The 27,266-nt window shown below is 38.7% G+C and overlaps 1 protein-coding gene across 1 annotated transcript in view; it reads right to left on the bottom strand.

Annotated features, from left to right (window-relative positions):
- Positions 1–27,266, bottom strand: part of GMDS (GDP-mannose 4,6-dehydratase) — a 714,528-nt gene that overhangs the window by 377,085 nt on the left and 310,177 nt on the right. Inside the window, exon 7 of the mRNA XM_024552328.3 lies at positions 23,291–23,418. Coding sequence (XP_024408096.1) covers positions 23,291–23,418 — 128 coding nt within the window. The remainder of the gene's footprint in view (positions 1–23,290; positions 23,419–27,266) is intronic.

Raw genomic sequence — 27,266 nt, 5'->3', positions numbered from 1 at the left:
ATTTATGATAAAAACAATCAGCCAAGTGGGAATAGAGGGAGCGTTCCTCAACATAATAAAGGCCATATATGAGAGACCTACAGCCAACATCATACTCAATGGAAAAAAATTAGAGCTTTCCCACTAAGATCAGGAACAAGACAAGGATGCTCTCTCTCACCATTCCTATTCAGCATAGTACTGGAAGTCCTAGCCACAGCAATCAGACTAGAAAAAGAAATAAAAGGCATCCAAATTGGAAAGGAGGAAATGAAACTGTCACTGTTTGCAGATGACATGATAGTGTACATGGAAAATCCTATAGACTCCACCAAAAAACTACTCAACCTAGTAAATGAGTTTGGCAAAACAGCTGGATACAAAGTCAATACTCAGAAATCAAAGGCATTCCTGTATACCAACAATGAAACAACAGAAACAGAAATCAGGGAAAAAATCCCATTTGATATAGCAACAGGAAAAATAAAGTACCTAGGAATCAACCTAACTAAGGAGGTAAAAGACCTATACTCAGAAAACTACATAACACTGAAAAAAGAAATTAAGGAAGACACAAACAAATGGAAGCATGTACCATGCTCATGGATTGGAAGAATTAACATCATCAAAATGGCCATACAACCCAAAGCGATGTATAGATTCAATGCAATCCCTATTATAGTACCCATGACATATTTCACAGATATAGAACAAACATTTCAGAAATTCATATGGAACCATAAACGACCCCGAATTGCTGCAGCAATTTTGAGAAAGAAGAACAAAGCAGGAAGGATCACAATACCTGATATCAAACTGTATTACAAGGCCACTGTAATCAAAACAGCCTGGTACTGGCATAAATACAGGCACATAGACCAGTGGAACATAACAGAGAGTCCAGAAATAAACCCAAGTCTTTACAATCAATTAATATTTGACAAAGGAGGCAGGAGCATAAAATGTAGCAAAAACAGCCTCTTCAACAAATGGTGTTGGGAGATCTGTACAGCTACTTGCAAAAAAATGAAACTCGATCACCAACTTACGCCATACACAAAAATAAACTCTAGGTGGATAAAAGATTGAAATATAAGTTTAACACCATAAATGTACTAGAGGAAAACATTGGCAGGAAAATCTCAGACATTCCACGCAGCAATATCCTCACAGACATGTCCCCTAAAGCAAGGGACATAAAGGAAAGAACAAACAAATGGGACCTCATCAAAATAAAAAGCTTCTGCATGGTTAAAGAAAACATCATTAAAATGAAAAGAGAACCAACAGTATGGGAAAACATATTTGCCAATGATACCTCAGACAAGGAGGTGATCTCCAAAATATATAAAGAACTCACACGACTGCACTCCATGAAGACAAACAACCCAATTAAAAAATGGGCAAAGGACTTGAACAGACACTTCTCCAAGGAAGACATACAGAGGGCCCAGAGACATATGAAAAGATGCTCAGCATCACTAGCCATCAGAGAGATGCAAATGAAAACCACAATGAGGTACCATCTCACACCAGTCAGAGTGGCCAACATAATCCAATCAACAAACAAATGTTGGAGAGTATGCGGATAAAAGGGAATCCTAGTGTACTGTTGGTGGGAATGCAGACTGGTGTGGCCACTGTGGAAAACAGTATGGAATTTCCTCAGAAAACTAAAAATGGAACTGCCCTTTGACCCAGCAATTCCGCTGCTGGGATTATACCCTAAGAACCCTGAATCACCAATCCAAAAGAACCTATGTACCCCAATGTTCATAGCAGCACGATTTACAATAGCCAGTACTGTAAGCAACCTAAGTGCCTATCAGCAAATGAGTGGATCCAAAAACTATGGTACATTTACACAATGGAATTCTACACAGCAGAGAGAAAGAAGGAGCTTATACCCTTTGCAACAGCATGGATGGAACTGGGGAGCATTATGCTAAGTGCAATAAGCCAGGTGGTGAGGGACAGATACCATATGATCTCACCTTTAACTGGAACATAATCAACAGAAGAAAAATGCAAGCAAAATATAACCAGAGACACTGAAGTTAAGAACACTCTATCAATAGCCAGGGGGGAGTGGGGATGGGACAGTGGGGAGAGGGGATTACAGGAACTACTATAAAGAACTCATGGACAAAATCAAGGGGGAGGGGGGATGGGGGAGAGGGAGGTGGGTTCGGCTGGGGTGGGGTGGAGGGATGGGGAGAAAAGGCAGACAACTGTAATTCAATAACAAGAAAAGTTTTTAAGAAGTACTACAAAGCTATGTATGATTCCATATAATGTAGCAATCAAAGAGTTAAGTAGATTAAAAAAATCCATATAACTAGATATGGGCATATATTTAAATATGTGGGTCAAATAATACATGTAAAACATTATATTACTTTAGTTGAAACCACAATGTTTCTCTAAAATTTATTTTTTACATATACTTTTTAATTATTTAAGTTCATAAAAAACAAAGTTTTTAGGTCCAGAATGTAAACACCAATATAGTATTGTCAGGAAATCCACCATTCACAGAAATGCTAAACTTCCCATTGATGGCTGTATGTTAAATTTAAGACATGCTGTAAAGATAGCAAGCACTGACAACGAACCTCATTTTTTCCTATCAAAGTATTCCAATTACTACTAGCACTAATGATCTATTATAGATTGTATAGCAATCAAAAGGTTCACTTTATTTTGTATAAAGTTTCTAAACAGCTGATTTTCAGATATTCAGTAAGGGAAGTATGCATATTACCACAGAAAAGGTTGTTGATTTATTACCAGACTTTAATGGTGTCTTCTTCTTCTTTTTTTTTTTTTCAAATTTAGAATCTAATCTCCACAGTGGTAAATATTAAGTCTCATAAAAACATGGCAACTATTGTATGGTTTTAAATTTTGTTATATCTCGTTTTGTATTTCAAATGCAGTATTTTGTTTGTACGTATGGAAAATTAGTTCATGTTGCATTTCACTTCCATATGATCTGTTCAATGATCATTTAATCAAAGGCCCTTTTTGGGGGTGGATATGTGGAATCATGCAGAACTAATGGAAGAACTTGCAGTAAATCCTAATCCAAAAGCTATCCCCAACTAAGTCAGCTTTCTGTGAATAAAAACACCTTAAAAGTGTTTTACCTGAAAAGCTCCTTTGGTCTAAAAAATTTACAAGCTCAGTGTGAACCAGGCATTAATTTTATTACAATACTTTTTTACAGTGAAAGCTCCATTACTTGGGTCATTTTTTTCTTTTTGTCTCCTCAATTAAAACTTTTGCGCGATTGTATTTTCCTTGTATTTAAATACTGTATATGCACAGCCTGACAGAATTTTTTCCACATTGCCAAACCTGTTCTATTCCCTTGAAACTAGATAAAGTCCACTCAAATGCGCTGATGGGACCCTCCCTCCCCCTCAGTGTCCTCCCAACCTTGGATGCCTTTCCCATCCTCCTTCAGCATATTCTTGGGTGGGCAGAAACCTGGGGAGACACAGCCACTAGGCAGCTTACTACTCTCCTGAAGCACATCTGGGCTTTATATCAGGCCTTTAATTAATCCTCAGTGAAAGCCAAGCTATGACATTTTGACTGGGCAGGCTCCAGTCCTGGACAGGTCTTGATTTATTGCGACTGAATCTCAAGTAACTTTGATTTATTTCAGCTCTGGGGAGGAGGGCAAGCTCAGAACAGAAAGGCGCTGTTGAATGCAGAACACGTGATGTGCAGCAAGGACCTCCAACTTCTGAGGGCTGCAGGACAAACGGTTCAGAAGAGCCTTTGAGAAAGCCATTTTTTAAAAATGTAAGGTTTAAATAGCATAATATAGTACAAAATAAAATAAACGCTATCCTGGAGAGAAAAAGGTTCCTGAAAGAGCTGGCTGATTGGAGCAGGGAAGGGACAGTTCCCAGTGGGGTGCTGTGTTAATGAGAGCCCTCATTTGCATGCAGGGAACTGTGGTCCAGGCAAGTCCCTTTTCTAGCTGGCAGGAAAATCTTCCAGGGTGTCATTCCTTCTCAGCAACACCAAACATCTTTTGACTGATTAAATAAGGGTAGGTTTCCCATGCTTGTTTTTTTTTTTTCAGGCATACAGAATAGGTCAAAAGAAGGAACAGTTATTTGTTTAAACAAAGACAAAAGAGTTAGTAAACTTAACTAATGAGCTTGTTTCTGTCATTGGAAGGCTATCACTGATACCCTTTCCTGGTGGAGGCTTTGGCATGTGCTGGGCTCACTGCCACCTCATGGAGCACAGCCACATCAACATGGTAACCCTATGTGCCACCTGAGGGTGCACAGATAATCCAGCTGATGCTTCTCTACAGCTTCAACTGTTGTGGCCTAATGGCCAGAACAGAGAGAACAGGAGCTTCTACCACAGGGTCTCTGACTGCTGACAAAGCTCTCCTTCCCCCAGGGAGGGCAACAGCCTGAGGGCATGGTCCTGCCTCCTGTCAGAAGGAAACATGGGTGACAAAGGAGAATTGTCAAAAGTCACTAGAGGCAAAGTTAAGTTCCCTGAACAGAGAAAATGGTAGGAGAAATGGGTTACAAAAGAAATAAGAGGGAAAGCGATAAGGCCCTAAGAGGTAGAGAGAGGCAGCATAGCCTAAGAGTGGGAAGCCATAAGCTTTGGCATGGGTGACACATATTTTCTACTCCATTACAGCCACTATCTCCATGTGCTCCAGGCAAAGTACTTAAGCAAGCTGAGCCTCCTCTTCATTGGCAAAATGGGGACAAAGATACTTATTCTGCATGGCAGCTTTGAGGAGCAGAGGAAACACTTGTAAAGCTTTTACTGTATTAGACACGGGGCACTCCTGGTGGTGAGGACACAGATGAGGAGACAGGGACAGAGGAAGAAAAGGTATCCGTGTTCACCTGTGTAGCGGTCTATCGTACTGACATACACTGTGAGTGTTGGTTGGTGAAAATGAGCCTAAAGGGATGTCTGGGAGCACCTGTGTAGGAGTCTCTGAGAAGAAATGCCCAGGTACCTGTGAGTTCCATTCATCATTCATGGAAAGTATTCACTGACTCTTTCTTCACAGAGCCACACAGAAAGCTGTTCCTAAAGATACAATATTACTCTACCTAGCAAAAACTACTGAATGAGTGACACTTGTGACAAGGATTAATGTAGCTATTAAACTTGAGGTTTAAGGTGATAAACAAATTTGTTTGGTAAGCAGCACCTTATAGAAGTGCCATCATATATCAGATTTGGCTTCATTACACCATGCATATGTAGAGAAGCCATCCTGTGGGTTTTTGCAAATGGTCAACTGCCAACTTCGAGGGGTGGTGTGTAAGAGTTCAGTAGATAAGTTCCAAGTATGCGGTGAGCCTTGCACTTTGAAATCCAAAGAATCCCTGAGATTCGTTGGTAAGATTTAGGCCACACCAAAACACGAATTGCTGGAAATTAAATAAGCACAGTTGAAATCAACAACTACACAATGAAATCTATTTTTTTTTTTTGGTCACTGAAGCCAGCTTATTCTAAATTTTATGGTCTTTTTTTCAAACCTGAAGTCAAAGATATTTGAATACCTCTATTTACTGATTTTGGAAATCAAACTGTTTTCACATCTCTATGATATTCTAGTTTCTCAAAGAGATTTTGAGACCGCTGGGAGGTTGTGGAGGTCCAGGTGAGACATGCTGCACATTCAGAAGACCTGTTAAATGCAGGTGTACTGGGTCTGCACTCCAAGGGTTTCCTGCAGCATTCTAGGCTGGAGAGGAGGGAACACAGGAACCAGCAAGGATGAAGGGGTCTGAAAAGAATGTTTCCTCTTCTCTGTGGGTCCAAGGCTCCCTAAAACACAGCACGCAAGGTCCTTTTCACTAGCCAGTTATCCACCCAATGACATTCCACACAGCAGGAAAGGGCAGAGGACCTGTTGCAGAGTTCTCTCCATGCACGGCAGAGCTGATTCTTCAAGAAGGCAGAAGTCAGATGGCATGTGTCCCTCTGCCTGATAATTGAGTGTGAGGGCTTAGAAAAGCTGTTGGCTCCCATGCTATCGGAATCCATCATTTTCTCTATCAGTCTGTGAACATGACGATGGGGCTGAGGGTATTATGTCCACATGTCTTGTACCTGCAAGCTCACCTCCACCATTATTTTCTGTTTTCCTCTATATGGTTTCAGTGCCATTTAATTGCAGGCTTCTAAGGGAAGGTAACTGCGTGTAGGTTGGTGCATGTGTGTCTGTGTCTCAGGTGCATCTGCACTCACTTTACCTGCCCCCACACAGACTCGGACATGAGTGCTCCCAAACTAAGGACCACACAGTCCTGTGTACCGATTTTCAAAGTAGAACTATAGCACAATTTAAACAAACACGCAAAAACAAACCTGGCACAAATATATTGTGACCTACCTACAAATAGAGATAATTTTCTAAAAAATATTTTAAAAAGACATTTTGTTTCAGAAATAAAAGACTGGATACCTATCTCAGGCCAGTACAATGACGAAATAAAGGAACTCTCCTAGGAATGTTCTACCTTGAAAGGGGTTTTTTAACTAAAAATAGGTGAACACTTTTCTTATAGAACATAGTGTATTTATTTTTCCAACAAATAGTCCAATAACTTCAAAAAAGCAAATGTCAATGACATGTTCACTGTCACAGGCACGGTTGTCAGAGCACCAACAGGAAAGCCTTCCTTCCTGTGAGCCAGATTGCCCTCTGTGGGGATGTACGTTTTATAAAAACACAAATAAACAAAACTTTAAATAATTAATGTATGGTATAAATAATACGTTGTATGCCTACACTAGAAAAAATACCTGATCAATAAGTGAGCTATACCTTTTTTACACATTACTTTTCTTACATTTTCCCTTAAAAGTTTCACCTAAGGTTTCTCTTTTCATTTAATTTATGAATATTGACCAGTTTTGTTCTGAATTTCTTTTGGGAAAAAGTATTTATTAAAGTAAAATATGCCTGTGAGATGCATGTAATTGGGGTTATGAGATAAAGTCATTAAAGACTATATCATTTTAATATCATCATCCCAGCTAATAGAACCATCCAGAAAAGAGCCAAGAAGTCATGGGCAGTTAGTCACTCCGTTCAGCCGTATTTCCTTCCTCTTCTTCTGGTCACTCTGGTCCTCATACACATACTGGGCAGTAGAAACCACGAGCTGTTTGCTTCTCAGCTCAAGGGCTACAAAAGCAATATGGAGGAGTTGGCATTTTGCCACAGGCATTTCCTCACACACAGTTGTATGTATATGTGAATGACGTGTAGCATCTTGCTTCTTCATATTTTTAAATAACTAAAGATGAGAGCAGAAATCCAAGAATCAGGGGTCTGGGGTTAAAATCATAGATTTGTCCCAGACTCAGGGCTGACCTTAAAGACCATACTGACTTGCGACATAAATTGAACCTTTAAGGATTTAAATGTTCCCCATTAAGTTTTATTAGTCTCAATTTTTAACTTTTCTATTTCTCTTAATTTTTTTTAAAGGGCATTCCCTTCAACCCTGCACACCTTAAAGCAGCATTCAGGCTCAGCAAGGTCTTGGAGGGACCACAGACTGGTCTGTGGGGAACAGTGGCCTAAGGAACTGAATTCCCTGGTGCAGAGTTTCTTTCAATGTCTCTAAACCCTTCATAGGAAATACTAAGTCCGGGGTAACATTTTTAAACTTATGGGAAGAATCAGAGATCTCATAGTCCTGTTATTTTAGTGCCTATCATAATTAACCATTAAAAAGAGGTGACCTAATTAATAATTTTGGAGAGGGCTCTAACGTCTTTGAGTCCTTCCTAAGTTCTTGGACAAATTAGGTTAAGCACTTTAAATTTATTATTGTAACATTTGTCAAATGCAGTACCTACTGGTTAATCAACATGATACCTATGAAAAAGAAAGAAAAAAATGCCACAGGGTCTTCTCCCCGGCATCACCTGTGTATCCGACCTACCATGTGACTGACGACAGGCCTAGAAGGAAGGAAAGGGGTTGGAGCACACAGACAAATGAAAACCTTTGATTCCAAAAGTCTTTGATTTGTTTTGATTCTAAAAACAATGTTACATTAAAAAGTAGCATTTTAGAAAATGGAAAATAAGTGCACATTCAGTTACAAAATCTTCAAAATTTGTATAATGTCACAACATAAAAATACATAATTTTACCTCCTCGTGCACATCGCTTTATGAAGCTATATGCAATGCCGAGCGGGTCCCTGAGTGCACTGAAAGGCCGAGGCAGCATCCATTACAAACCACCTGTCCAAAGTAGTTTGTAGCTTACAGGTAGCTTCCCTTACCTCTGTCATACCAAAGAGGAAGTGAATAGAGAGAGTCCTTTGGTTGTAAAGTTTGCTTACTGACAGTATTCATTGTTCATTTCGTCCTTTATTGTTAGTTGTTATTTTATTTTTTTAAGAAAATACATTTGTATATATACATGATAGAATATTATTCAGCCATAAAAAAAGAATGAAATCTGGCCATTTGTGACATCGATGGGCCTTGAGGACATTAGGACAAGTGAAATACATCAGAGAGAAAGACAGAGGCTGTATGTTCTCCCTTATGTGTAGAATCTAAAACAACAACAACTAACTCCCCCCACCACTCCAGCTCACAGACGCAGAGAACAGACTGGCGGTTGCCAGAGGCAAGGGGTAAAGGGTGGGTGAAATGGGTGAAGGTTTTCACAGGGTACAAACTTCCAGTTATAACATAAAAAGGTTTTGGGATGTAATGTACAGCATGGTAACCATGGTAAATAAAACTGTATTGTATATTTGGAAGTTACAAAGAGAGTAAATCTTAACAGTTCTCATGACAAGAAAACATTTTTGTAACTATATGTGGTGATGGATATTACCTAGACTTACTGTGGTGGTCATTCTGCAATATATACAAATATGTTATATACCTGAAACTAATACAATGATATATGACAACTGTATCTCAACTACAATAAAGAAAACTAGTTATTATTAATCGACCCTTTAAGAACACTTGTACGTTGTAAACCTGTCTTGATTATATTCTCAGTCACCTCAGTTTGCTGGCATGCAAAATTGGTAGCCCACTACCTAAAAGATCTTTTAAAATCAACTTTGCTTCCTCAAAGAATAAAATGGTGTAATTCTTTTTAAAAGACTAACTTCTAGTTGCAGAAAAAAAAATGCTATGTCAAAAATGACAATAATATGCATTTTTTTCACCTTGGAAACTTTAGACTTGAAAGAAGCCTATAGTATAACTTTTCCATTACTCCAGTTGAATTCTAAGACCACCAGTGTAAAGGCACCACTCAGAAAAACCACAGGCCTGGCCCTGCTAGAATACACACATAGTTGCTGAGGAACAGGAAACAGGCCAGATGGTTCTGCTGAGGGAAGCATTTTTATTCTTTATAAAACCAAAAAAGCCTTAATAGGTCAAACACAAAAATGTAGATATGGTAAAACGGAAAGCTAACAGGAGAGTTATGTAAATGAGGCCAGCATAATTGTGCATTATGTTTCCATCTATACCAGTAAATGGGTGTAGGGAAGAAAAAGGAAGGTAAAATAAAATAGTAGAGCTATACCATAGATGTGAATGATTTTCCTGACAGAAAAGCTACTAGCAATCCTTAAACAGGCACTGAGGCAACATTTTGGAAACCAATAGCATATGATTTGTGTTAGACTGAGCACCTATGAATTATCATAAAAACTTTAAAAAATGAACTTTTAAATACAGAGCATAAAGTTAACTACAGTCTGTACTGACTTCTTGCACGTCCAATTAATGCAGTTGTTCACAATCACAAGAGGTACAAATGTGGGTGGGACCACAATGGACACAAAATTCTGGGGGGAGGCAGGGAGAAGAGCTCATGAGGCTCTGGGTCCATTCAGGCCCTCCCTTACTCACTGTGGCCAGGGCACAACCATAGCTCTGCAAACACACACTTGGACGTAAGCATGTGTCTCCTGCGGCACCCATTCTCTTGTCTTCTTTGATTACAGAGAGTCTGAGAAGCCAAAAACCTGGCTTCATGATCCCCCCTGTAGAGCACAGTGGCCATGGGACATGGCTGTGGATAACAAAACGCTAGTGCTGGTCACCCAGAGATCTGCAGGCTTCTTTTCCCTGATACAAGCATTAGGGGAACTGCACAGGATGGCTGGGGCTGCGTGGTGCTGGGCTGAAGTCAGTGGCAGCTGCCACCCTGGGGTCATGAGAGAAGAAATAATCAGAGATTTGGTCCCAGCATCTACGAATCACACAGTGGCCTGCACCTACCCGGGGACATCTGTTGTTGAGTAAAAAGTAGCCCCTAGTAGGTAGGTTCTCTGTCATTTGTAGCTGAGTGTAACTCCTCACTGATGCATTAACCACCTACATGACTTGTCTCCACAGCTGTGGCAAAATGCATCATGCAGCACTTTCATTGGTCATGTGATCTGACAGACATTACAGTGCAAAGACCATGAAAGACTGGAATTAACTTCAGGCTCTAAACTATCTGTTTTACTTCAAGTCAGTAAATATCGCTAAATAATTAATGGCTCCGCCTGCTAGATAAAGGGACTGGATAGGATAATAGTATAAAGTTGCTTCAGTTTTTAAGTTAAATAAATTAGTGAAGCCAAGAAATGCATGCCAAGCACCCCAAAGTTTCAGGTGTTCTGAAGGGCACTGGGGGTTACAAAAGGGTGTAAGACACAGAGAGAGGTTTCCCAGCCAAAATGGGATGCGGGCTCTGGCAGAGACATGAAGGGATGGGAATAAAGGGCTACAGAACTACAAGGGAAATGGGCAATTCTTCTGGTTAAATGGCTGGGGAAGAGGGTAAAAGGAGGAGGCAGTGCTGGTTGATGCCAGGGGAGGAGCAGAATTTTGAGGAGAAATAAGCAGAGACAAGGCTGGTTCAGCCCAAAGAACCAGTGGGAACCAGGCACCAAGCAAGAGCACATTCAGGTGTGTCTGGAGCAGAGAGTTTGACTAGATGAAGCTTAAAAGGGAAATGACGGGCACTGGCAAGGATCCTGAATGTAGCTCTCCAATCACTAGCCTTTATTCTGCGGTGGAGACAGTGATAGTTTCTATGGAGAAATAAGATGAAACACAGTGTGGAAGGTAGAGAGGGCTAGCTCATCAAAGTGCAGGGCATGGAGCAGGCTCTCAATGGAGAGCTGAGAGATAAATGCACAGCACAGAGGCCTGATCTGAGGCAAACTAAGTTCTTTTAATGTCTCCAAGTCTTATTTATATGTTTTACTTCGTCTTTGGGGGAAGAAAGGGAAAATAGCATTTATCTCACTAGACTATTGTGAAAATAAGTTTGTAAAGAGTGTCAAATAGTTTATATGTAACGGGGAACAGCCAAGAGGAAGGCCCCAAATAGGGATTTGTAATGGGGTCCAGAACTCAAGGTGTCCAGGAAATATTAGAAAAATATATATAGGATGTCCTCACCCCCACAAGCCTGAGCTGGAGGAAGGGACACATGGAGCAGGGCCATTCAGAGCTGTTTTGTACAGCAACAGCTGTGCAGCTAACCTCTGGCATGGTGATTTAACATATCTATAACCTTTAACTGGTTTCATAGATATGTTAAATAGCTGTGGCCATGCTTTGAGCCAGTGGGATGGGAGTGACTTCCATCCAAGATGTTACTGGGAAGCAACCCCCCCCAGGTTACAGGGCCTGAATGAGAGCTTGGAGAAGATTGGCTCCTTGCCATGGGGCCACACCTGCCCAGACTTACTATGGCAGCCCAGTAAAGCTGGAAGAATAGGGAATGCTGGCGGTGTAACTGACTGTAGGAGGAGTCGGAAATGGAGCTGCAGAGGAAGACTGGTGCTGGGATTTAAACCTAGGCGCCCAGGCCACACCCGAGAGGACCACGTGACTTTGGTGGAGAAGGGAAAGGACTACGTGGTTTTGGGGGAGAAGAGAGAGAACCACACAGCTTTGGTGGAGTAGGGGGAGAGAACCATGCTGCTTTGGCAGAGTGGGGACCCCGTGGCAGCAACACAGATGGTGCCGGGAGCCTGAATCACGGACTTCTACTTCTTTTTCTGAGATACGGTACCCTGGACTGGGCAGAGGGGGAAGGAAGGACTGTGTGCATCTGTGGATATTCTAAAGGACTTTAGTATTTTAATGTTCTCATTAAATAATTTCTTTCCTTTTCACCAGTCTCAGGCATTGAGAGACATCTTTCCTCTGATGGCAGGCAAGGCGAACCTAGTAGGTGTGGGGGGGACCCCCAGAGAGAAAAGGGGGATCCTTTCCGTAATACTATATCATTCACCACCCCCACTGTCTGTTCTGTAACATATATTTCAATACTCAGTAAGGTCTTAAACTTGGAAATAAAAGCCAAAAGTGTATTTTAATTAATGGTATTTCAGATTCAGAAAAAAACTTTTCTGTAAAATAACAATATATAACAATTAGAATAGTTCAGAAAGAAATAGGGGTCCATCCTGCAGACTGTGCTTTCTCAGTTATTCAAACAGACTGGCTAGCTGCTACCTGTGGAAGAAAAGGAGCCACAAACTAAACCTGACAAGCTCAGGGGAGGCCTGTGTGGCAGCCTCACAAACTCAGAGACCTAAAACAGCCACATAGGATGGTTTGAAATTAAAAACTTTCTTAACTAAAAGCAGGTCATGGCAGGTGGTCATGTCTGAGGCCCACGTTTTTCCCTAACAAAGGTCAGTCTTTACCTTAACTGAGCCTCTGTGTTGTCTTTGTGCATCTATGACAACATACCTGTAGAATGTCAGATTTCCTTTTTCTGGACCCTCAAAGCACAGGCACCACACCAGGGAGAGACCACAAACCCCCTCATTGTTATTGTTAATTGTTGACTACTAATGATCCTGTACTCACCTGTGTACAAGTGTCTTATCATTTTACCTTTCATCCAATCCCAGAGGTTCCATGCTTTTCTTTTTCCCATCTCCCTAATCTATAACCAATGGTTTTCTTGTAACCTCCTTAGGCCTCTTTTGATTGTAAAGTATGAAATAGGGTACAAAACTGCCAATCCCCAAAGCATTTTCTCAACTCCTTAAGGTTTTGCTTCCTAGCAATTGTAATCAATTTGGCTTAAATAAACTCATATGATTCTTACCAGTTTGGACATTCTTATGTTGACATACCTCTCAAACACAGACAAAGATGGGAAGGTTAGCTGTACCTGAAGATCTTACAGTTCTTGTTGGTGCAAAAACTGTCATTAAATATTAACACAAACATGACGATCATGGTCTAATTTGATCTTTACTATCATGATGTTTTCACTATTCCACTGCATATGGACAACAACTGTAGGAAAGTGAGAGGAAGCCCAGTAGCGACCTATTCACAACACAATGCTGTTTACAGGGTACATGACAAGTGAAGGGTGTGTCACCAGCAGTTTGTCACACTTTAAGAGGGGCTTCATCATGCCAAACCAGGTGGTTAATACTCAAAACACTGTTAACACTCCGAAGTAAGAGTTTTTGATACCATCCACCACCCACTAGAACGGGGTGGGGGGGAAGAAGAAAAAGGGGAGAAGGGAAAAAAGGAGGGTTAGGTACACAGGGAAGGAGTGAGAGGAGAGAGAATGAGGAAGGGAAGGAATGGCGGTGTATGGTGAGTTAGGAAACCCTACTGAAATGCTTAGCTAAGCCAATCCAATTTCTTTGAGCTCCACTAGACTTCTAACATCCCAGAGCCCTATATCACGCGTAATTAAACAAGCAAACTGGTCATTCATTAGGGCTAATTTAATAGATGACTCATTTGGCCCAGCCAGTGAATGTGGCTTCGGTTTCCCAGCAGCTCTTGCAGATAGTTAACTACAATGAAGCTCTCAGCTGCCACTGACGGAAGGCAATGGAATTTAAATCACCTATGCCATTTCTTCAAACTTCTTACTTCAGTATTTTTGAAGATAAGGATCAAATGAAATGATTTCTGTTAAACCTGTATTTCTTGTACAGAGCTGGTATCTTCTTTAAATTATATGATTGTACAACTATTAAATTAATACTTCAGAGGAAGTCTACTACTTAGGATATATGACCTGGCCTTTTAACTTTTGGCTCAAATAAACTTCAAATGTTTTACAGCTGGTTTCTAATTCAATTTCTCATATTTGTACTTTTAGTTTCACTGGATGAATAAAGAAGGCTATTAGTAAAACTACTAGTTTATTTGTAATTCCTAGTGAGGGGTAATGGCCCATCTTTAATGATTACCATTTCAAGTCAATGGGGAAAAAATGGCTTTAAAATCTCAGGAGAATGACTAAATATACTAACAATCAACCCAGAAACCTTGTGCTGTATCACAGTAAGGGGTTGCATTGAAGAGTAAGTGGGGTGGTCTAGAATCCACTATTCATTACAAGGCCAGGACTTCAGGCCAGAGCTTCTCTTTTCAAAGCCAGCTTTTTCACATGGAAAGTGCAAATAGTAATTCCTGCTCTCAAAACCAGGGTCTGAAGTTTGGTGGGAGAATCAAATCCAAAGATGAAAAGATAAAGCACACACAAATACAAAAGGATAACCTTCAGGGGTTTAAAAAAGACCCGGTGAAAGCTTTGGATTTTGTTTTCAAACTTGAAATCTAAGACACAATGAAAATCAGCAAGTAATTCTTAACTAAAAGAGACACTATAAGGAAAAAAACATATGAAACCACGAAGCCCCTGGGATCCTGATCTTTGCCTTGGCACTAATGAAAAGGAGGGAGATGCAATGGCCACACCCAGATGAGTATTTGTATTGTATGGAAGTGGTTACAAAATGACCAAGAAGCAAGGGCCACCGTCACCTTCCAGGAATGCAACCTGCCTCCCGCAGGCTCCACCCAGGTAACCCACACATCGCCAGCCCTGGGGCCTAAGCACACCTTCCACTTCATTAGTAAGTGCTGGAGGATGGACCTGGGAACAGAGATCTATGTTCCGAACCTGGCTAATGTGCAGCAAATGGAGGAAGTGAAATTACACACTGAGAGAACCCAAAAAGATACTGCAGAGTGTTTCTTTTTTTCCTTCCAACTGCATAGTTCACATGGATTTTCTACAACTACTATCAATTAAATCCAGGAATCTTTAATTTCCTGTTCACAAGTAATTAAGAAAAAGACCATAAGTATTAGAAAATAACCTGCTCTTAATTTGTGTGTGTGTGTGTGTGCGCGCGTGTGTGTGTGGAGGGGGTAGTAGAGGGAATACAGACTGGGAGGAGGATAGGGAGAGGGGAAGAAATGGATGAGTGGAAGATTTCCAGAACAATAAATCTGTGATAGAAATTGTGCTCTATTCTAGATAACTCTCTATCCAATGACACTTGGAACCTGGGAGATGTGATGACCACACGAAGGAGAGGTTTCCGAATCAGCAGCTGTCAGTGTAATCAGTCACACAGAGGGACATCTGATCTTCTAAACTGCTGCTGGTTTTGTGATTTTTAAATTTTTGGTTTATATAGCAGGGCAAGTGTATCATTCTTTCTATTTTTCCCATGTGCTCAGAGAGCTTCCTTTTAAAAATAATAAAGTCTTACTAATAGTAGAATCTAGAGATAACTGGGAAACTTAGCACACTCTGAAAATACATGGACACTTTTCAGTTTTCCTTTTTGGCCCACATGCAGTAAGAGAGAATGCTTCCTGAAAATATTTTGCTGTAATCAAGGAAATCCATCACAACTAAAACTGAAGCTTGATAAGATATTCAGTGAGAAATGTTTTATGCTAGGTAGAAAACCAATCCTTTTCATAGTAAGAGAAATGAAATGCATTTCATATATACATATTTTTATAAATTTTATAAATAAATGTTCAGATAAGGAGACTCTATTAAATTTAGATATTTACTGGGAATCTGTTCTCTTCCAGGCCTGTTGAGAGACACAAGTACGATAAAAGAGGAATAATATCCAGTTTCTGCCTTCAAAGAGCTTCCCTGAGAGAGAAGGCACAAGATCACTAACCACATCATACTCTGTGTTTGTGGAGGAGTGATTTTATTCTCAGAGCTCTCAATCTACTTAGGTTATACAGAAAGTAATAAGCAACGATGATTGAAGCCCAACCATTCTATAATGACAAAACTTAGCAAAAGTGATCTCAAACATTTTATGTAACTCTAAAAAGTAGCTGGGGAAACTATACTAAGAAGTAATTTCATCTCTTTCTTCAGGGACTTTACTAATAATTTCCATGTGAGGCTTAAATATTAACAATGCAAAGACAGTTTTACAAGTGGTTTATCAATTTCACCTTTATGCAATTCTGCTGCTGTAAAACTGCACTTTTGAATTAACTGGGCTTAGTGGAATTCAAGTCTTTCTCGTTTCTAAAATGAAAAGAGGATCTTCAGTTAACAGTACCCTGAATACATCCATGGAAGCCTGTTTCAGCTTGCATGCATGTTAACTCCACAGTTTCTGGAGAAACTCTAAAAGCAACAGAGGAAACACTTTGGAAATTTGGTGCTAAGGGAATAGTGGCTTTTGAATATTCTTTAACTACCAAAGGGCAGACAGTAAAGAACAAGAAACAAAGTCAATGACCTATTTTAAAGCAATTTAACTAGCAAGTCAAAGTATCAAACATTTTTTTCCTCCCCAATGTCTATTCCAAGCAAGAGCCCAAAGATTGCCTTCTCCTGCAGGTGTGTGTCTCTTGATCTCACAGCCACTGGCTGCAGCCACTGGGAGAGCAGACAATCAGTGTGGCAGGTTCAAGTACCCATCAGAGAGCTCCCCCGAGTTCAGATCTAGCTGCTCTACAAAGCCTCAGTTATCCCAGCTTTAACACTAAAGCCCATAGGTAGAAAAAGAAATGACAGATTTTACAAATACAAATGACCCAACACTCACAGAGAGGATCAAACTTTTTTCTTTGCCTAAAAGAAAGAATGGGAAGAATCTTTGAGACTTCCCTGCAATGATCCCAGGGCAGAGAATAAGCAGGTGTTTTCTAGCACGGAGTAAACAGGAGCAGAAAAATAAAATGGCTGCCTTTGGTTTAGGGAACATTCTATTTGGAAAAGGTTTTTTGCTTTGTGGCATTGGAAGCAAAGGCAAAATTAACATGTTTGTGATAAAGGGACCCTAAGGCCAAGCCTGGGAACCTGGAGCCTGGGCTCCAGAGATAGCAGCAAGGAGCTCTCAAGTGGTCTGAGGAAGTTACAGAGCAGGGCCGCAGGGCCAAGGCTCTGTGAGGACAAAACACATACTTTAAGTAATTTCTTGCAACTAAGCATTGGGAAGTAGGATAAAGACAAAAAGTACTTTAGAATGAATTTCAAAATGAGGATTTTGACAGGATATAGATATTATTTTCTGGGTGTTCATAGGCATGGGATAAATGAAAAAAAGAGAAAGCCTATCTTGATTGCAAATACTTTTTTTTCTTTGGTCCTTTCCAAGGTACATTAGTGTACTAATAAAGAATTTATTATTAAAAGTATATACCTTCTATAGGCAAAATCATCACTACATTTAGGTGATGTCATATTTTATGAGGTAATTAAATCTATATCATATGTACAGTCTTGTTATAAAAATTAAATAGCCACTTTAGCTGGGGAGAGAGCTTAAGGAATCATATGGTACATTTCAAATGTAAGTGAATGAGCATAATAATCTAAGAGGGAAAGAAAGCTTTTTACACTGTTTTCCACAGACGTTATTTTCAGGAACAGAACCATACTTTCTTAGGTAGAGTCATTTCATGATCCACAATAGTATGATGACACTTGGCATCAAAAGGAGTGAGTAAAGGGTGGAGTACAAGCTTCTACCTTAATGTGGTTAATTGCCAGCCATTAGAAAATAAATGGCATTTACACAAAGTTTCATAATCCATTTCCACAGGCACTGTATCTACTGAATATGCAGCTCCAATCTGTATTCATTTTCATTCTCTCTCCACACACACACACACACACACACATACAGTTGCCTAGAACCACTTTTCTAATTTAATGTCAGATACTCACATTTATATTTTTAAAATTCACCTAACTATATATGATCTAAAAATGTATCCACCTCCATGTTTCTAAATTATCTGTGGATGGAAATTTGATGGATAATCCATCCTAGCAATACGGATGGTGCAGGCTTCATTTATTAAAATAACAATTTACATAGGGCCTACAGTTTCTGGGAGTTGGAGGAATGACCACTCTAAGGGATCAATATCTGGCCAGAGGAAATAGGCAACTATGACTTTCTGCGTATCTGTTAAGTGAGGCCTTACTGAAGAATGGATTCTGGCACCATTAATACTTTAGAGAACTCAAACACAATAAGAAATCAAACCAGTCTTCCAAATATGAAAAAGAACAGGTTTCTGATGTTGCGATAAGCATACTTTCCCTTAAATAAAATCCCAAATGTTCAAATGGCACCCTTTCTTTCCAAATTTGAGTGAATTTTCACAGGATGCAAAATGCTAACAGCAGACTAGATGGGACTAGATGAGAAAGAAAGGACTAAGAAACAATGGTCAGTTCTCCCAAACTCTGTCAACAGTCTATTCCCCAATTGCCAGAGGCTCCCCATTTCCCCCAAGGTTTCTGTTATCAGCTGAGACCTGAAAGCTGGAATTAAGGTTAACTAACTTAGAAGCCAATGGACAAAGAGAGAACCACCTAACTACCCATTTTCCCAGATACACCCCTTGCCTTGTTGCCTTATAGAGCCAATATAGTGAGTTCAGAGAGATCTGATGGCTGAGTCAGCCAGTCTCTTCCAGATATTTGTCTATCCCCATGGTATGGTAGAAAGAGAAAAGTGACAGAAGCTTAATTTTCTGTCCTCCTGCAAAATGGAAAGTTACCCAGATCCTGCTGCTAATGTCCCTATTCCCCTCACTTCACTAAAAATAAGTGGTTATTAGTGTGGCTTAGGTATTGGGCCAGGGCTGGAGTTCTGGCTTCATTCATCTCAATTGGTCATGGTTTGGGGTAAATATGTTATCTGACCTCTCTTACCCTCGGTCCCTTCTTCCATAAAATGAAGGTGTACTCTCTACCTTTCAGGATTGTTATACGTATTACATAGCACAATGTATATAAAGTCCTTAGCAAAGTTTCTGGCACATAATAAATGCCCTACATTTGGCAATTATTATTTTCATTTCTAAAAGTAGCTTTCTTTACTAATCAGGCTCCTGACCCTCACCTCCTCCTCCCCACAAAAAAGAAAGAAAAAACAGAGGAAGAAAGAAAAAGGTATGTTGGGGGGAATGTGATATTAAAATCCATGAATGTCCATCCTCACCCAATAATTTGAATGTCCCCTGGACTGCACATGAACTCTTCAAGAGCATCTGTCTGGTTGGCTGTTGGCAGTAATGAGTTTTCACTGAGTGCTGCTGGAAAGGGCTCAGACTTAGGTTACTTGATTATCTGTGCATCCCAAGAGCAAGGGACCATCTTGTTAGTGATAAGTGCTTAAAGATACTTCTAGCCCAGTCCTTATCAATATTTTCTGGCTACAGTTGTGTTCCATCTAGTTTTATCAAGGTGGAATCATGGTGGGACCTTGTTAACCAAATGGTTCCCATTAATTTTATTTAAACATATGATGCCATTTACTTTTTATTGAAACGGCAGAAAGGTTAAATACGTTTTAGAAATCCTTTATTAACCTTAGCAGGCCATAGTGCACATTCATGTATCACAAGTTTTGAGAAGTCAATCTTACAAGAAATTTGCTTACCTTTGTTATTACAGGGCTATTTGGCTTTGGACAAAGTTTAGAAGACTGCTATTTGTAGCAACTAGTAGAAGACCATAAGTACTCCACAGAAGATGTGTTGAAGGAACGATGTCATCCAGAGAGGTTTTTAGGCACTACTGGTGCAATGTTGGCAACAAGAATTGACTTGAATGTGTTATAGAGTCACCACTGTGTTCTCATGAACACATGGAATGGCTTCAATATATATGGAAGGGGGCAGGCATAAAAACAGGTTGTGTGGTATCACAATTATATAAAAAGATTAAAATATTTCAAATGCTTGAGTTGCCAATCAACTATATCCCACAAGAACTGCAAATTTTTGATAAACTGTGTTTGTGTAAATTGAGTATTTATAGCTTTGAGCCATTAACAATACAGGAATTTTTAAATATGAATTTTTTTTTTCCTCAAAATGCAACAAAAATGTTAATTATAAAACCTGGTTGGTGAGTATAAGGATGTGTGTGGTAAAAGTCATCCAGCTATTCTGGATGTTTAAGTTGTTTATAATAAAATATTAGAAAAGATGAAACTGCATATAACTTGTTTATTCTGAAACACAGTATAATTTAATATAGTTTTTATATTCTGCATTTCAAATTGAAATACCTCTTACCCACTCAAATAATTTAAAACTAACTTTGATCTAGGAAACAAGACTATAAATGTATGTTAATGATCCTGACTCAGCAACAGGAAGTGGCTTTGTATAAATTGTTGCAAAAATATTTACGAGGCAGAGGTAGATTCTAATCATGTTATGTACAGCACATTAATGCTAATTTTTACAGGGCTGTTATTATGTCCTTTTTACAGATGGGTAAATTTAGATATAAAGCCTGTCTAAGGCTGAGGAGCAAATCACTGACACAGCTGGGATCACCTACACCCTGTTTGTCAAACACTCTCAGCTCTCCATCATGGAAATTCATTCATAAGTCAAGAAGTATGTCACTTAATCTGAAGACTTACCAATACAATATATTTGTGTATGAAGATGGGGAGTATACAATTACAACATGTAGAGATGAGACACTAGTGCAAGCCGTCTGATCTGTGCTCACAAGGCCTCCTCACTCCGAGGCCGATCACGCTGCCAGGATGCAGACCTAGTTTAGACAAACAACGCTTTTCTTTTTATTCTAATGCTTTTTTATTTTAATTTTGGCAATATTTACTTTTACTCATAAGTCTGTGAAATGATCTTATTTTAATACATTTAAGAATGCAAGGGATGGTAATATTTCTTAAAATGGAGTAGCAAACTATGACTTCTTACCTAATGATACTTTTTTAGAAATCAAGAACTATACAATGCTTCTTACATGTGTTACAGTCAGAACTCCAAGGGGATCTTTAATATTAAATCCTACTTGTATTGTGGAAGAAATCAGGCCTTGAATGCCAATTAGAATGACTTAATTTTTAAGTGTGTCCCTCTGTAAAATTTGAAAATTTTTTATTTTACCAAAAGGCCAGAACATCTTGCTCTTACACAAATGTTTTGGCTTCTGGTATGCTGTACTGACACCATCTTGTCAAGGAATCTTCAAAATGACATCATTGGGGAGAACCTTCTGAAGTCTCTGAGCCAAAACATTTCTACAATGTGTTTATTTTAAACGAATGCAAATGTGGGCCCTTTGTACCCAGGTTTGAGCTATATCCAGGAACAGTGACAGACATGGCATTTTGGGAATGAAATGATAGCAGGATCCTTCTTCCAGATTGACTAAGCTCGCATAAGATTTTCTCATTACTTACGTATTTATTTAACAGTCTCATGTGTTTTTGGTAGATATTTGGCCTATTTTTAAAATGTCATTTATTTTGTTTCCTGATTTAAAAAGTTTATACATATTTGCTTCAAATATATGAAAAATATAGAAGTGTAAAGAAGAACATAAACATAACTGGTAATAAGCAAAATTAACATTTTGATATGTTTCTCTCCCTGTCAAAATCTATTTCTAACTTCCAATACAAACTTTTTCTTTACCCCAGTGCAAAAATATAAAATAAAATAGAATGAAACTTGATCTATTTAGTTCCTGAATTCAGAGAACAAGAGTTTGGATAAAGAGGGACAACAAAATAGCCTTCTGTAAAACTCTTAAGTATATTCAGATAGCTAGAAGGCTTACATCAAAATGACATTATTGAAGAAATGATGTACTTATTTTTTAAAAACTTGCCTTATATTTTTAAGTAGGTAAGGTCATATAGGTTACACAAATTCAGCTTCTACTAACGTCTCCCCATTTTCTAATAATTTGTGAAAGTGTGGCCTTTTATATTTTTTTTAATATAACATTCTTAAAATACATCTAATGTCATTAAATACTTCTTTGTAACTAAAGCTCATAAGAGCATATTTAAATGTTTTAATTTTTAAATTGAAATATTAAAATTGAGTATATTTAATGTGATGTTCAAAATTTAAAATCTGACAATTTTTATCCATAATGTAAATCAGTGACAGTTGTTCAAGTACACAACATTTTTAATTGTTATGAACATAAATAGTAACAAATGCCTAAGCAAACCTCTGTGTTAACAGGTGAACAACTTGTTTGCTTTCTTTTGTAAATGTTCAAGTTTCTTTTTGAATCTATGAACAAGGAAGCCAGATCCAGTTTTCCAGGGAGGAACCCTGAAGGACAGAACAGTCTCCCCAAGCACAGGAAATCTGTAAGCACCTAAACAAGGACAAGCAAGCTCCAGGGAAAATGACAATGTCACGAACCTGCTCGTTCAGGTCTATGGCCACAGAACCACCACAGATATCTGAAAGCATACTAATTAGGGCAAGGTAAAGTGTAATGATTTATTTAAAGAAAGATTCCACTACTTACATATGTAACACAAACCAAAATTTAATGTGTAGTATATAAATCTCAAGCGTGAAAATTTAAATTTCCTTTATCTGTATCTATTATTCTGTAATAGCATCATTAACATCTCTATCTCTTTATTTAACGGACGAAGTACACTGGTGTGAAAAGCTACACTTTAAGAAATGTGTAGGGCAATAAGCAGACTCTTAAGCAGCAGAAACCAAAAGCTCTATTAGAATATTACTCTTTAGAGTAATTGAGTAGAATAATATAAATATGAAGGTCTTATTTATACAAATTGAAATTAGGCAGTATTTCGTGAAGACCTGAGAACTAGTACCTTTATATCAAAACACTATTTCACAGTTAGTTATATATCAATTGCAAAGGGAGGAAGGACAAGGTGCAAAAAGTGGGAGCTGAAAAAAAATCTTTAGAAAGAACACTATTCAAACATTTTTTTCATCCATCATCCAAAACAATGAACGACACATTTTTTTTAAAAAGGCTCCCTCAGTCAAGTACTAGTCAGTATAACCTACATGTACTGCTGGATAAAGGGCTTCCAATTGAAAGCAGTATGAGAGCTTAAACATAGCTGCATTAGCAAAATTTTATATGCTACCACCTTTGCCACTAGAGGCCTGGCATTTAAAATACCAACTGATACAGGAATTGTTAAGAACATGAGTTAGTTCCTACCTCTACATAGTCCTTGGCATGGCCCCAGTCTCGTTTGGCATCCAGATTTCCCAAGCTAAAACATTCCAGTTGTCCAAGGTAAATCTTAGCTACTGACCGGCTAATTTTTCGAGTAACAAAATTAGCTCCTAAAAAGAGACAAAAGATGTATTATCAGTAGAATGCATTTGACATCTAACAGTTTGGTGAACCGAACCCAACCATGGCCTCTGGGCACTCCTTTCACTCTTCTCCCTCTCCTTCTTTAAAGTAATAATTTAAGGGGGAAAAAAAAGAAAAAGATCATTAACTGTCATTTAGACAAGTTAAGAAGCCCTAATTCTAAGTGTCACATCAGCTCTACTTTCATAACAAACATTCTTCTTTGGGGGACTTATGTCTTAACATTCCTAATTTGTTGCTGCAATATGCAACCCAGGCACTAGGCCAAGGAAAAGCCATCACAATGCCAGTTTTTAAACAGAAAATTCAAAAGGGTTGTATAAAGGGAAGTGCCAGAATGGAAGACAGACATCTAAGACCACCCTGATTTTTCAAGAACATAAACATCATATATTCCTATTAATAAAGCTATTTTGGGGCTCCTGGGGAGAGGGAGAGGAAAGTAACTTAGCTTACAGGGTGTGTGACTGTTAAAAGTCACAAACTTTTAGGAATGCATTTGAGTTGTCAACAAGGGGAGATGGCTTCTATTTAGGGGCCTGCATAGCCATCCAACTATAAAACAGGCTACAGTTCTAAATCAAAAGCTTCTCTATATTTACTGCAGTGCTAGCTTCCAATTTCATTTAAGTGTTATTGATAGGAACAGTCTCCTGAATTCTTTATGAACATTTGAAATGAATGAATGAAAGGTGTCATATATTTAAGAAAGTACTGAAATTGTTTTAATGTTCTCTGGTCTTTAATGTAAACCTCCATCTACTTTTAAAAGATCACACACACACACAAAGGATAAAATTAGAAGATACTGCTGAGACAATTTTCTCCATGCTCCTGTATCCAGGTAAATTTATCACAAAACATCAAGTAATGAATGCCAAATTCTCAAAGTAATAACACGTATATGAACTAGTCAGTAATGGTTTCACACAGTTTAGGTAGGTTACTATCGTACCTTATCAATAACTTTATCTTTGTCCCTTTGCAGATGAAGCAGGAAGGTGAATGTTGTGATGAAAACTTTTGGCTTCTAGAGGAATTGGCACAGGAATAAGGGGAATTTTTCTAAATAGGTTTTCTAAATTTTGGCAAGAATATGGCCCAGTGCAAGTTCAAACATATACTAGATTCACTTACTGCACAAACACAGTATATACATTTAAACCAACGCCATGTCATTAAAAATGACAATGGGACTTCCATGGAAATCCACATTTTCAGTTTCTCCTAGCAGTTCAAAGAGTACTTTCAGAAAGCCAAAGTTTCAACTTTCCACAGTAGTTTATATAATGCACAGAGCTCCTCACTCAAAAAAGCACCTTTCAAAATGAAGAAATATTAGGTGTAATTCTTTCCAATCTATCACTGATTAGCAATTTTCTATTGATTTGTAACAATTTTTTTCTAATCCTTACCCCAGGATATGTTTGTTAATTTTAGAGAGACAATAAGGAAAAGAGAAAGAGATAGAGAGAGGGAGAGAGACACACATCGATTGGTTGCCTCCTACACAGGCCCTGGCCCTGGGTCAAACCCCACAACCTAAGTATGTGCCCTGACTGAGGATTGAGCCCACGACCTTTTGGTGTACAGGATGACAGGGCTCTATCTTTCTATTCTCACGGGTGGACTATACTATCATCCCAAAGCATACCAGATAAATCTGTGATGCCAAATCATTAAAAGTTCCCAACACAAAATAGTTAGAATTATTCCATTTACCAGCAAACTAATGTTTAGGAGTCAAATGGATGCATAAGAAGTTCAAACAATTCACTTAGGCCCTATAGTGTCATGTTCATGCTTTCAACCAGTATTAACTGAGCACCTGCCAAACACTGAACACTAAGCTGGGGGATCCAGGAGTGAAGCAGCAGTCCCTACTCTCAAGCAGCACAGAGAGGGTAAGACAGACAAATCAGTGCTGCCAGAAATGAAGTAACAGCTTTGCAAGGTCAGAAACAGTCAGGGCCTGTAACACCATTGCTGCACGTGGTCAGAAGACACCTACCAGAAAAGAAGCCTGAATGAGTCTCCTAGTGAGGTCATGAAAGGAGTAATTAAGTTGTGAGACAGGGACAGTGATCCAGGTAGAAGGAACAGAACATGCAAACAGAGGGAGGAACCTTTCAGCAGGCTTTTCTCTTTAAACTCATCTAGTGATGACCACGAGCATGAAACATCTGATGACGGCCACTGCTTTTAACGCTGCACTAACCTCTTTAGATGCAGAAGTTCATCTAATTTTTCAGAGCAACCCACAGCTAAGAATTATTATTACCTGCATTTTGTAGACAAAGCAGCTGAGATTCAGAGAAGCTATGCAAAATGGCCATTCTAAAACAGGGTTCAAATCAGTGTCAACATGACTATGAAGCCCAGGCTCTCACCTTATCAGAATTTACAATGGCATGCTAGGACTTAATGGAGTTTTTCTCAATCTGGATCCTAAAGTTATCTTAGATAACTAGTCAAATTTAATTGAAATTTCTAGTTCTTTAAAATTATTTTTAGTTATATTTTAATAGCTGTATTGAGATATAATTCACATACCATACAATTCATCCACTTAATTGTATAATTCAGTGGCTTTTAGTATACTTAGATACGGTACAGTCATAGCTGCAGTGAATTCTGGAACATTTTAATCACCACAAGAAGAAACCCCATATCGTTTAGCAATCACTTCTCATTTTCTACCAACCCTCCTGCTTTAGGCAACCACTAATCTACTTTTTGTCACTATAGATTTGCCTATTCTGAACACTTCATATGAATGGAATAATATGTGGTCTTCTGTAACTGGCTTCTCTCACTTAGCATAATATCTTCAAAATTCACCTATATTATAAAATAATTAGTACTTCATTACTTCTTTATGGCTGAATAATATTGTATTATGTGAATATAACACACTTTACTTATTCATTGATCAGTAGATGGACATTTGGGTAGTTTCCATCTTTTGGCTATTGTGAATAATGCTCCTATAAACATTCATGGACAAGTTCTTATTTGGACATTTTCATTTTTCTTGGGTATGTATCTAAAGGTGGAATTCCTGGGTCACAGGGCAAGTCTATGATTAATTTATTGAGGAACTGCCACGCTGTTCTCCAAAGTGCCTGTGCCATTTCACTTTCCCACCAGCAGTGAACTGGGGTTCTTAATTCTCCACATCCTCCCCTGCACTCCTTATGGCTTATTTTTTAGACAACAGTTACCCTACTGGATACTGAGTGTTATCTCATAATGATTTTGATTTGATTTCTCTGATGACTAATGATATTGAGCATCCTTATTTTCATGTGCTTGTTGGCCACTGGTTTATCTTCTTTGGAGAAATGTCTATTCAGATCCTTTGCCCATTTTTAAATCATGTTACTTGTCTTTTCATTATTCCAGTTGTAAGAATTCTTTATACACCGTATTTTGCCATGTATAATGTGCACTCATATTTTTTGGCCCAAAACTTTCAGGGAAAAAAAAACTTTTGTTTTAATCTTTTAATTCAATTATCTATTTATGTATATTTAGATACTTGTTTTTTGAATTATAAAGGAATTTTAGCATTTATTTTTGAACATATTATGGTACAAGAATTTTTTTAAGTAATCTTTCTAAGATTTTTTATTTATTATTTTTAGACAGAGGGAGAAAGAGAGGAAGAGAAACATCAATGTGTGGTTGCCTCTCACGCACCCCCTAATGGGGACCTGGCCAGCAACCCAGGCATGTGCCCTGACTGGAAATCAAACTGGCAACTCTTTGGTTTGTAGGCCAGCGCTCAATCCATTGAGCCACACCAGCCAGG

Source organism: Desmodus rotundus, chromosome 3, assembly GCF_022682495.2.
Source record: "Desmodus rotundus isolate HL8 chromosome 3, HLdesRot8A.1, whole genome shotgun sequence".
NCBI classification, from domain to species: domain Eukaryota; kingdom Metazoa; phylum Chordata; class Mammalia; order Chiroptera; family Phyllostomidae; genus Desmodus; species Desmodus rotundus.
Note: the sequence above shows the minus strand (reverse complement) of the source record. Positions and strands in the feature narration are given on the sequence as shown.